Raw genomic sequence first — 12,430 nt, forward strand, 5'->3', positions numbered from 1 at the left:
GCTCAGGGTTTCTTAGATCATAGCCCTGGAGACTTATTGGATGTACTAGTCTCATATTTTCAGATGTTTCTTATTCCTTGTTATTCCATAGTTGTAATTAGTGGGCACAAGTGATACTGTTTTATTCATAGTTACTTTGTTTTGAGCTGTAAAGTTGTGCAGGAACGAGATGGTTTGGCCATGTTTTATGCAAATAATTAACCTCGGGTACATGATCACCCATTTAGAATACTCAATTAATTAACATTCAAACAAGGTAAAAACAAATTCTTGTGGGTACGCACGCAGAAATGTTTAAAGAAAACATCACCTGTATGTGGACTCATGGGATTTGTAGTCCAACACATTTGTAGTACTAAACAAGCCTAATATAGAGCCACTAACAACACTACCTCCACCCCATTACATTTAAATACAAATAATCTACACAGTTATTAGTGAATGAGACCAATTATCCCTTCTGAAACTATAAGAGATGTGCGTGAAATTGATGAGACTTTTTCTCTGGAGAGAAATAAAAAAAATTGGAGATTTAAACAAAACTCTCCATTTGCATCTCTTTGTTTTGGGAGAAACTGTTGGGCTATTGGAAAGGTTTCATTTGTGATTTTATATTCCTAATAGCAAAGTACTGTTCATGTGGTGATTAAATATTCTACATTTTCTAAACTAAATTGAAGTGTGTCTGTATTCTAGCCACTGCCAGAGTGGGAATACAATGGCAATCCCGAGCTGGTGGGCTACAGGGTGCAGTACTCTCGTCTAGGCTCTAAGGCTGGGGTCCTGTCCCACATCATTCCTGACCGACAGGAGAGGGAGTTTACCATTGAGGACCTGGAAGAGTGGACAGAATATGAGGTCAAAGTGCAGGCATTCAATGGCATCGGACCAGGACCGTGGAGCCAACCAGTTCACGGGAGAACCAGAGAGTCAGGTGAGAAATATGCTGTGCTTTCTTTCCACCCTCTCTTTTACTTTGTAAAAAAAAAAACTTCTGGAATGCTTTCACGACATTGCTGACATTTGAATTAATTATGATGGCTGCCCACAGGAACACTTTATTGCTCAAAGGCTGATTGCAGACTTGAGTATCTTAACAAATCTAATTTTGTGAGATTGTTGAGATCTCATTTGAAACTTTAAAGGAGATGTGAAATTCCCTGGGGTCTTTTTCTCCATTTGCTCTCCATTGCTTAGTCCATTAAAAAGTTATTTGTTTCATGCAAGTTTTTTAAAAGATAAGTTATTTTCTCATCAGTCAAACAGTCTGTCATTCACAGTTTGATTAACAGCTGGCAGCGCAGTCGGCAACACGTTTTACCATCATGTACTGAATTGTAACCAGACTGCATTGGCATATGCTTTATCTTGTAAACATATGACAGGTACAATGAATGACAAATGCACGCTGTTCCTGTTTGAATCTCTGATCGCTCATACGGTTGTTAATTGCATGTTTACTTGTTTTTTCCAAACATTAGTCCCCTCAAGTGGCCCTGCAAATGTTTCAGCTTTTGCTACCACCTCCAGCAGTGTCCTGGTCCGCTGGGGCGAAGTGCCGGAGACCGATCGCAATGGACTAATTCTGGGCTATAAGGTACATTGACAACAGGCTTCCTACCGGATTTACTGTTTTTTAGCCTTTTGTTGTAGTAGTGAAGAGAAGCATCTATTTTTCCTCTGATGACTTTCAGGTGGTATACAAAGAGAAGGATGCAGAGTCAGCCCTGCGTTTCTGGACGGTAGAGGGAAATACCACTTACAGTGTCCAGCTCACTGGTCTTGGGAAGTATGTGCTTTATGAGATCCAGGTTGTAGCCTTCACCCGTATAGGAGATGGCATGCCTAGTTCTCCACCCATCTTTGAGCGTACACTTGATGATGGTGAGAGTCTAAACCACAATGAACTATAAGATATTAATCTTCCTTACGGTGTGCACTAGTTACATTTACATATACTTTGCTTTTTTTAAAACAGTACCTGGGCCTCCGGTTGGAATCCTTTTCCCTGAAGTCAGGACTTCCTCAGTGAGACTGATCTGGCAACCCCCTGCCCAGCCAAATGGCATTATCCTTGGTAGGTTGAGTGCACACTAAACTATTTTTATAGTTCTTAACTATCATTACTTGTCACATGAACATAATGGGACAGTTAATCAGCCTTGAATTAATTTGTTACACCTCAAGAGGCACACTAGCAACTATGGCTATGAAATATAGCTGGAGTCTTTAGGTTCTAGAGGCTGCAGTCTGCAGTTAATGTGTTTGCCTTTCATGCCTATTGGACGCTAGTTAGAATCCCACTCAGAATGGTGCATGTATGATACAATTTTTTTTTGTGTGTATCTTATCTAGCATATCAGATTGCTTATCGGAAAAACTCTTCTAGTATTACCTCTGCCACCGTTGATGTGCTCATCCCAAGTGCGCGACAGTATACAGCAACTGGACTGAAACCAGAAAGTGTTTATGTGTTCCGCCTCACGGCCCAGACTCGAAAGGGATGGGGAGAAGCAGCTGAAGCACTGGTGGTCACTACAGAGAAGAGAGGTACTGCTTCATCTCTCTTTAGAAGGTTGGTTGCTTTTTACTACATGTCTTTGATTACAGCTGCTTGTCTGATCTCCCTCTCAGCGCGCCCTCAGCCCACAAGTCGTCCCGTTGTGCCTCAGGAAGAGGTCCAGGCCCGCAGTGTAATTTTGTCATGGGAACCAGGCAGCGATGGTCTATCGCCCATCCGATATTACACTGTCCAGTACAGAGAGCTGCCCAACAGCAACTGGACCGTCCACTCTGCTTCAGTCAACCATGAGGCAACTTCATACATCATAGACAAGTAAGCCTGAATTGAGCCTGTGCCAAACTTTCTAAACTTTGAGGGTCGAAGAGGACAGAACTAGTGGGGCAACAGTATCCTACCAAACTTTTTTCCTATTCGCAGGCTAAAGCCTTTCACTTCCTACCAGTTCAGAGTGAAAGCCACTAATGATATTGGGGACAGCGAGTACAGCGAGGAGAGCGAGGCAATCACCACTCTACAGGACGGTACGGGCAACTGTGAAACGCTTAAATGCTCTCAGGGAACAAGCTCCTGAGGCCTGAGATGAATCATAATTTCGCCAAAATAGGACACAGTCAGTGAAAGGGAAAAACTGCAGGGTTACCTCATGCTTGACCTTTGGCGTTTAACCAGAACGCTAGTAACTATAAACTTGTTTCCATTCTTGGTTATTCCACTCTTATCGGGGTCTTTGCAGCTCCGCTGTCATTAACTGAACAAACTGTTTGTTTTCCATTAGCACCCGACAAAGCTCCCACAATCCTCTCTGTGACACCGCACACCACCACATCTGTGCTGGTCCGCTGGAAGGTGAGGTCCGATTCATCACGCTGCTCTGAGAGGGAACATGGCTGTTTATCTGTTGTTGGGCATTGTGTTTATAGTGACATAATCTGTTCAAACCCATCCAGCCGCCCCCCGAAGAGGAGATCAATGGTGTTTTGCTTGGTTTTCGAGTACGCTACAGAGAACTGCGTTACGACCGCTTACGCAGCTTCACAGTGCGTACAGTTAATAGCCCGTCAGCCAACTGGGCCGAGCTCACAGGTGAGTCTTTTTTCAGCTTACACAAAAAAAGAACATACACTTGTCTATCAAGTCCCTTACCAAATTTACAGTGGCAACTATAGCCTTATATATAGCCAACAGTTTGTCTCATGGTACAGTCATGGTATGATATGATGGCTTGACTATTATATTAATGTACTGTGGTATTACTACCATGTACTAAAAAGAATAAAAAATATGTAGCAGTACCATGGAACCTTGTAAAAAAAGAAAAGAAAAACATGATACTGCTATGGTTTTTTTGTTAATGTCTGTTAAATAAATTAATCTTTGCTAATGCCAATAACCCTTAACCCTGAAAACCAAGTTACTACTGGACTACATGTATAAGAACATGAAGAGATAAGCTAATTCAGCAAAAAAAATGCTAACTCATCTGTTTTCTGTTTCCCTGTAATGAGAGATTCTATAGTGGCTTATCTCATTAACATGCATGTAATGAGAGCTTTAGAGTGTATGAGGGCTGTGTTAATTGTCTCCTCATCAGTTAGTCTCTCTCTCTCTCAAAGTCTGTAGAGCTGCCAGCCTTTCTGCTAGCATGAGCTAAAGCGCTAATCCAGCTCTTGTTTCTCTCTCTCTCTTACCTTCTCTCTATATTTCTCTCTCTTTACCTTTGGTTTTCCTTGCTGCCTCTCCCCTCCACCCTCCCGTCTTCAGCCCCCTACAGTGTGAGGAACCTGACCGAATCCTCACTTACCCAATACGAGCTGGACAGTAAGTTATTGTACTATTCTGCATATTAATTCATACTGGTTCTTTAAAAAAAACTGTTTAAATAAAACCTAATCAAAAAAAAAACAAAAAGCTACTGAAGAATTTCTAAATTAGTAGCTATTGCAATTTTTTTTTAGTAAGTTACTCCCCAACACTGCTTTCTACTCATCCATTCCCTCACCCTGCCAAACGCAGTCTCTGAACTCTATAATGTCTCTTTCTCACACACCGTTTATTTGCTTACACGAGAGCCCAATCTCACTTGTTTCTCTTCTCACGTCTGGTCTTGTCTGACTGTGTCCATTTCTCTCCACACTGTCATTGACTTTTCCTCTCAACATCTCACTTCATTTGAATGGGATCATTATGATTTAGCACCACTTAAGGTTTTCTCATGCTATATTGAATAGAGTGTGTATGTGTGCACATGTTCTCCATTGTTTAGATCTGAATAAGCACAAACGCTATGAGATCCGACTGAGTGTGTATAACGCGGTAGGGGAGGGGCCCACCAGCTCGCCACAGGAAGTGTTCGTGGGAGAGGCGGGTAAGGGTACAAATATTACTCCTTGATGCTCTGAGTCAATATAGTTGATTTCACGGTCTAATAAAAATGTGCAGTAGTGCTGTAAATCAATATAAAGTCTAATAAATCAGTTCAAACAGTCTAACAGTCTGTTTCATAGTCTCTCTCTTTCTCTCTGTACTCATCAGTGCCCACCGCTGCGCCTCAGAATGTCGCTATCCAGTCCTCAACAGCTACTCAGCTTGATGTCACATGGGACCCTCCTCCAGTAGAAGCCCAGAATGGAGATATTCAAGGCTATAAGGTACAACATTTCAATTTGATTCAGCAATTCAAAGATTATAATATAAAACAATGGTCCTTTGAACCAGGGACTTCGCTAGACCCTAAATTATTGCTGTGCCCCAGTGAAACATTATAAATCCTTGTCTGCCAATGCAAATTAAAATATGACATCCTGAGAATGATGATATATATATTTTTTTATAAAAAATATTTCAATGATCAAGTAATGTTTGTTTTTTGTTTTTTAGAATCAGAACTAGAAATGCCAGATTCACAAATCAGGTTTTTTTTTTTTATCTAATTGCTCACATGGGTTTTCAAAAATGTCTGAAATTGTTCATGATTAAAGGTACAGTATGTTTACACAACAATGATGTACTAAAAACAAAAAAGTATTTCCTTTTTGCGTACAGATGACAACGTTGTCGAAATGATCCCCATTCAAACAGCTCTGTTATGCATGCCAGGCCAGTAGTTGTCACTTTGTAAAAACCTACATGTCTGCGCATATACCTTTAGACTGAACATATAAAACGCATGCACATTGAGTCAGAGTTTTCACAAATCCATGTTTTTGTAGTTTACACAGATGATAACTTTATTGTTTTCAAAAATTTGCACTTTGAAACACATTTTCAAAAGTTAGCATTTTCAGGCCCCTCAAAATGCAGTTATGTAAGTTAATGGCAAAATTTTTTTTCAGTTTTTTGCTAAAAACTATGTTCTGCAAACGATCCCTCAGTGTGATTTATTAGAGCAGTTCACTCGTTCATTGAATCGTTTTCAGCGGTTTTGACATCCGAAGTAGTAGTGGAAAATTTGATAAAATAGGTAAAGTGGATATTTACTTATGATCCATTGTAGGAATTACTCTGTTCAGCAGGTAAAGATGGAAAAAAAAATACAAAATTCAGGCACACGTTTTTGATGTGTGACCTGTGCCACAGTACTGATTAAAGGCTAAAAATGCCCCTGCTTTAACCCCCCCCCCCACCACCACCCCCCCTCAGAAAATAATTCTGAATATTCTTACAGTTTGAACAAACAAATAATGTAACAACTATTGTTTATATAATGTAATGGATATTATTATATCAGCTGATCAATTGCTCAAATAAACTGCATAAATTATATGCTGCAACTTTAAGCTTGTTGATACGAGACTAGTGTGAATACTATAATATCCAACTCCTGTCATGACCACGTAAGGCCAGTAAACCCAAAACCAGCATATGCTGGTTAGGTATGTTTTGAAGCAGGGATGCTGGTTTGAGCTGGTCATGTGCTGGTCCTTTGCTGGTTTATGCTGGTCTTTAGTTGGTCATGTATTGTTCCAAAACTGGTCAGACCAGCACACGACCAGCTAAGGACCAGCATAAACCAGCAAAAGACCACCATGAACGAGCAAAGGACAAGCTCAAACCAGCATCCCAGCTTTAAAACATACCTAACCAGCATTTTCTGTTTTTTTCAACAGTATACATGTTAAGTGGAAGGGCTGTTTACATAATCCACAGGAATTACACCTTAAATAAACAACTTCAGAAACAGAAAAACAAGTTAATAAACAGACATAGGCAACTTAACAGCTCAAATAAGATATTTTGGTACAGAAAAATATTATATGTGTTTTAAATGTGCATTGAGTTGTTCTAGCTAGCATTAGCATTGCTGGAGTTAAACGTTGCACTGCCATCTATGGATGTGGATCAGTATCATAGTCTGTGTAAATTAGCATTTTATGTAAATTTCACTGATACTAATATTCTTTTTTTATTAGTCTTTGTGTCTTCTGAATTCAGAGCTTTTCTACTTAGATGATTTAAAGCGACTGGCGTGATAAAGTTATCGTTCTTGGTCTTAACAGGCCAAGAACGCCTCATTCTTCTGCTCTATTCTGTTGGAACAGAATAATGACTAAGTGGTACTTAGTCTGAAAGACTGATGTAATCAGACATGCTAAGACTTAGTCTGAAAAGTTTGAGGACCGCTGCTCTAAAATATTAAGCTTGATAGCCCATCAGATTTACATCTTCTGAAATGATAAATTTGTGTGATTTGTGATCTGTCTTTCTAGATTTATTATTGGGAGTTTCAGTTGCAGAATGAGACTGAGCGACTCCGCACTCTCTTTCTGCCGGAGCTGAGCGTGAAGCTGAAGAACCTGACTGGCTACACCACCTACATGATCAGCGTGGCTGCTTTCAACGCGGCGGGGGATGGTCCACGCTCGCTGCCCGCCAGAGGGCGCACTCAGCAAGCAGGTGATCCGCTGGACACAAGTCCATGCAAAATACATCAATCAATGAGCAGTGACCTTCATACTAATCCCGTTTAGTCTGAAATGTTTTGGGAAAATATTCTAGGTCTTTGAATTCACTGTTTTCCCAAAGCTCCCTGCTGAAAAGGTTATTAATTTTCAATTGGACGGATCACATCATACGGACTGCATCAGGGCTGTGACATTAGATTGTGAAGGAGATGGGTTTTCGCTGATTATTGGGGGTTAGTGTGTAGGATTGGTGTGTTTAGGATGGGGAGCTGGGAACTGTGTTAGAGAAAATCTACACATATTGAGGAAGTGCTTTTTGGCAGGTCAGCATAAGGAGAACTGCGTTCCAAGCGATTGAGAAAATTTAATTCAGCCTTTTCCGCTCCCTTAAAACTGTGACAGTATAGTGAGGAAGAAACAATGAGAACAGTACAAGTGTGACTGCGTCTTGGCTCAGCTTACACTAAGACACTGGGAGATGAGCCAGCACAAGCCCCTTTGGAAGGCAAACAAACACCTAACATTACTGCTACATTACCCTACAGTATACAGTATATACAATCAACCCAAAATTTATTCAGACACCTTCAGCATTTCACACATTATCACAGTTTATTCACTATAGGTTTAAAAATGGTAATAAAATATGACAAGCACTCAGTTACTCAGAGTTAAACAGTCTGATATTGTCAGATAACGCTTAAAAAAACATGGTCAGGTGAAAGTTTCTGAAAAATTTTTGGTCCCAATTTTGTATCAGTTTTACTGGTAGTCCACTGTATGTAGATTTTTTGGGTGTAATATGTCAAAGTTTACTTTATTTTGCTATCCTTACTTACATATATGAACTATAGTGCCCTGCACTCAATAGTAAAAATATAAAAAAATATATCTGTTGTATGAATAATTTTAGTTTTGACTGTATATATAAAACACTGTTTATCAGTTATATTCAAAATGGATGCATTAAATTGATCAATAATCACTGTAAAGATGAAAAAATGTACCACTGTTTTCAATGAAGTTTCAATGGTTTTAAACACTAATAATACGTTTCTTGAGCATGAAATCAGCATATTAGAATTATTTCTGAAGGATCATGTGACACTGAAGTAAAACTTTTGTTTTAAATTGCAATACTATTTCACAATGTTTCAGTTTTTACTATATTTTGATCAAATAAATACAGCCTTGGTGAGCATAAGAGACTTCTTCAAGATATTGAAAAATCTTGGTGATGTTGCTGGCAAGAGAATTCCAAATGTGTTTTTGAGGGGGGTGGGGGGAATCCTGAGACACCCATGATGAAATCCTGATACCTTTATTGCCTGAGGTAAAAGCTATTGTGAGTTTTTTTTGTCTGTAGTAAACCTGTCAAAAGGCACAGAACAGATTTTGACTCACATCACTTACTTCAGCAAGATTCATATTATTGACTTTAAAAATGGATTTATACCATGCATTATGTTACAGTTCCTAATAAAGTTACCGACCAACTGTGAGTTACTGTTTTATTTACTCACCAAGGTCAATTTTTACTTGCGTTTGGCACTTGGAAACTGTTCCTTTTGAGCCCTGACTAGATCTGTTGAAATCAGTCAATCAAAATGCACTTTAATGAAATCGTGTTCAGGGTTTAATGAGATCTTCTTTTACTCCTCAGCTCCAAGCGCTCCCAGTTTTATCCACTTTAGTGAACTCACCACCACCTCGGTCAACATGTCCTGGGGTGAGCCCAAGCAGCCCAACGGCATCGTGGAAGGATACCGTGTGGTCTATGAGCCCTGCACGCCTGTGGATGGTGAGAAACTACACCACACTAAAAGCTTTAGCTAAGCAAATGATAACTTACAGTGAGCAGCTGGTTTACATCCTTTTAGGCCCGTCATGCTTTTTTAAGGCTTATAAACATCTAAAATTTGCTTTTACAAATGTGTTCAAGATGAGGCTTCTTTTGGGGTTTAATGAATGCCATTCCTCTTTTACGTTCTCTCCCTTTGCCCTGTTATTGAGCAAGGCATGGTTAAAAAATTGCCAAGTGTGGTGCATTGGCCACATTCCACTGTAACTGTGATCAGAGGAAGAATTGCTGTGGTTCCATAATAGCTCCAGAGTGGTCAAGCCTTTGGGGGAAAACAGATGTGATGGGCTGCTGTTTATCAATGGCAGTATCTCAGAATTTAAAGGATAGGCCTCAAAGGCAAAGGCCCAACTCTCTCTGTTAGTTCAATCCCTAGAGCATGACCTTGTGCATTGCTCACAAAAAGCCTAAAAGCAATACCTGTGCTTGCAAAGTAAGAAACAAATAGTTTGAAAATGTAATGTCAGCTCTGGTTTTAGTGTTTGCCTTTTATTCCGCACAAATTAAAGAATAGAATTAAGTGCATCGTTATAGGCATTTGTCAGAAGTATATGCTAAATTATAGAGAACATGTGAACTTTTCACATTTACAGTTTTTTTTAAAACCTGGAAACACTAATGGTTGTGATTTGAAATATTATTACAATTTGAAGTAATTTCTATTGATTTCATTTGAAATAGACACTTTTTTTCTTTGTTGACACATTTGATCAATTTAATGCATCCTTGATTAAATAAAAGTATTGGTTGCTTTAAAAAAAAAAAAATCTTACTGACCTCAAACCTTTGCACAGTAGTGTATGTTAATATAACTCAGTAAAATCAATGCAGTGCTACAGTGTAGAGTAATGATGGGTGTTTGTTTATGTCACTGTTAGTGTTTCATTCTAGCATGGTATCTAGAGTTTGAGTGTTTCCTCTACAGACTCCTCTCCTCACAATTCAGGTGTCAGTAAGGTTGTCACTGCGGATGTGAAGGGCAGCGCCCCCTTGTGGATGAAAATCAAGGATCTGGCAGATGGAGTGACCTACAACTTCCGCATCCGTGCTAAAACCCTTACCTATGGACCGGAGATCGAGGCCAACATCACCACGGGCCCTGGAGAAGGTCTTGTTGCCTCACCATATTCACCATATTGTAACATCTTTAAATTTTTCAAACTTATATTTTGTTCCACAGGTGCTCCAGGGCCCCCCGGTGAGCCGTTTATCTCCCGTTACGGCTCAGCCCTCACTCTCCACTGGTCCAGCGGTGACCCAGGACGGGCTCCCATCACACGCTATGTTATAGAAGCAAGGCCATCTGGTAAGTTAAGAGGAAAACAGCAGAAATTGTTCAGAAACGCAGCTTTAAAGGTTGTTACAGAAGGGATAATGGCATTCTTGCCATCAACAGATGAAGGACTGTGGGATATTCTAATCAAAGACATCCCTAAAGAGGTGACATCATACACTCTTAACCTGGATACCCTCAGAGAAGGGGTCACCTATGACTTCCGTGTCATTGCGGTGAATGACTATGGCTATGGTTCTCCAAGTGCTCCTTCTCCTTCAATATCAGGTCAGTAAACTAGCACATCAGAAAGTCTAAATGGTTTTGTGTTGCGTTGTGCAAACCCATTTTTCTGCTTCTTTTCTCTTTTACCAGCCCAAAAGGTCTCCCCCTTTTATGAGGAATGGTGGTTTCTGGTGGTTATTGCTCTCGTGGGCCTCATTTTCATCCTTCTGATCATCTTCATCCTCATCATACGGGGGCAGAGCAAAAAATACACCAAGAAAACAGACTCAGGTGGGTTGATAAGCCAAAAACACTTTAAATAGATCCAAAATATCTTTCAATTACTCTGATTGCCCTGTCCTTCTCTGCTTACTGACGCAACTAAATTGAAATGGACTCAAATTTAGCTCCATTTCTCCATCACTAGTGATTATTGCCATGGTGCTCTGAAAACAAAAAAAAGAAAAAGTGATTTTCCACTTGAGAGAGGCTCAAAGAATCAATAGCAGCATCTGTTTGCTTCAGTTGGTTGTAGTCATTACTATCAATGTGATTGCTGACTCATTTTGCTGTCTCAGTGGGAGGCATTCTGCTGCTTCACGTAAAATTACATCACTTATCATTTCATGTCTTGTCTCAGCTTAGGAGAGAAGTTGACAATCAAGTCGTTTCTCACTATTCTTGAGTAGTTTCACACAAAACTCTGTGATTTTTGCCACTTATGAAATGGACCACAAACCCTTAAGGCCACAACACACCAAACCAACATAAAAGAATTAGGGGCGACGAAAGTCGACTGTGTTGTGAGTTCATATTGTGTGCATCTGGGCCAGAAAGTTGAGTTTGATCACAGGAGAAAGACTACAGCATGTACGTACATTCGGCCCCGCATCGATAACCCTCCATACCAGCAGGTGGCAGTAGTCTGTATTAATCATTCAGAAAGGGAAACCAAAAATAGGATTTCACTTTATAGATGGCCAAACATTTCTGAAAATATTTGCATATTGGAATACATAAGTAACATGAAGACCTAAAATTAAAGAGCCTTCTGTGTGTGTCCTCTTGATGTCATCCTTTGCTTGCTTTCCTCACTTCTGCTTTCATCACATCACTTTTCTTGTGCACTAGTTTTAAGTTGAACAGCCAATCAGATTGATCTTACTCACTGATGCCTATTTAACTTTAAAAATCCACCAACGGGGTACCACAAGGGCCAACAATATGGAAGACACTGCAGAAACTTGCATTGACAGGCGCTAAACGATGGACCAACATTGGCTGACGACCGACCATCAGCTTGGTGTGTCACAGCCTTTTTTTAAAAGAGCAAATTTCACATTTTTACAGACTTTTGTTTCCAGTTGGATTGATTAAAAATACATTTATTCCAAAATGCTGCGTAAAGACAACCAGTTACATTAGCGCTTCCCAGATCAAGAAAGTGCTTTCTAGTTCCATGCATGATGCAACTTTCTGCTTCGAGGTCTGGGGAGGTCAGGTTGCGGGCTGATCTGTGTGTGTGGGAGGGATTCTCACATGGTTGCTTCTGAGCTTGGTCAGCGTTTAGTGCTGTGCCAGGGTCAGTAAACAGGGCTGTGGATGTGTGAGTAGCACAAAGGAAGTGTTTGTGTTGGACACAAAGG

General features: G+C 40.1%; 1 protein-coding gene across 5 annotated transcripts in view; it reads left to right on the forward strand.

Annotated features, from left to right (window-relative positions):
• LOC132149478 (protein sidekick-2-like) overlaps nucleotides 1-12,430 on the forward strand; it is a 130,163-nt gene that overhangs the window by 111,392 nt on the left and 6,341 nt on the right. For 3 of the 5 annotated variants that reach the window (XM_059558747.1, XM_059558750.1, XM_059558753.1), the window contains 18 exons: nucleotides 697-934; nucleotides 1,482-1,597; nucleotides 1,695-1,884; nucleotides 1,979-2,077; nucleotides 2,356-2,550; nucleotides 2,635-2,836; nucleotides 2,942-3,045; nucleotides 3,300-3,370; nucleotides 3,472-3,607; nucleotides 4,286-4,342; nucleotides 4,788-4,889; nucleotides 5,057-5,172; nucleotides 7,231-7,417; nucleotides 9,089-9,226; nucleotides 10,212-10,394; nucleotides 10,467-10,592; nucleotides 10,683-10,847; nucleotides 10,935-11,075. In XM_059558747.1, the coding sequence (XP_059414730.1) occupies nucleotides 697-934; nucleotides 1,482-1,597; nucleotides 1,695-1,884; nucleotides 1,979-2,077; nucleotides 2,356-2,550; nucleotides 2,635-2,836; nucleotides 2,942-3,045; nucleotides 3,300-3,370; nucleotides 3,472-3,607; nucleotides 4,286-4,342; nucleotides 4,788-4,889; nucleotides 5,057-5,172; nucleotides 7,231-7,417; nucleotides 9,089-9,226; nucleotides 10,212-10,394; nucleotides 10,467-10,592; nucleotides 10,683-10,847; nucleotides 10,935-11,075 (2,566 nt within the window). The remainder of the gene's footprint in view (nucleotides 1-696; nucleotides 935-1,481; nucleotides 1,598-1,694; nucleotides 1,885-1,978; nucleotides 2,078-2,355; nucleotides 2,551-2,634; nucleotides 2,837-2,941; nucleotides 3,046-3,299; nucleotides 3,371-3,471; nucleotides 3,608-4,285; nucleotides 4,343-4,787; nucleotides 4,890-5,056; nucleotides 5,173-7,230; nucleotides 7,418-9,088; nucleotides 9,227-10,211; nucleotides 10,395-10,466; nucleotides 10,593-10,682; nucleotides 10,848-10,934; nucleotides 11,076-12,430) is intronic. The other 2 variants (XM_059558751.1, XM_059558752.1) reach the window with 1 other exon arrangement.

Source organism: Carassius carassius, chromosome 9 (genome assembly GCF_963082965.1).
Source record: "Carassius carassius chromosome 9, fCarCar2.1, whole genome shotgun sequence".
NCBI lineage: Eukaryota > Metazoa > Chordata > Actinopteri > Cypriniformes > Cyprinidae > Carassius > Carassius carassius.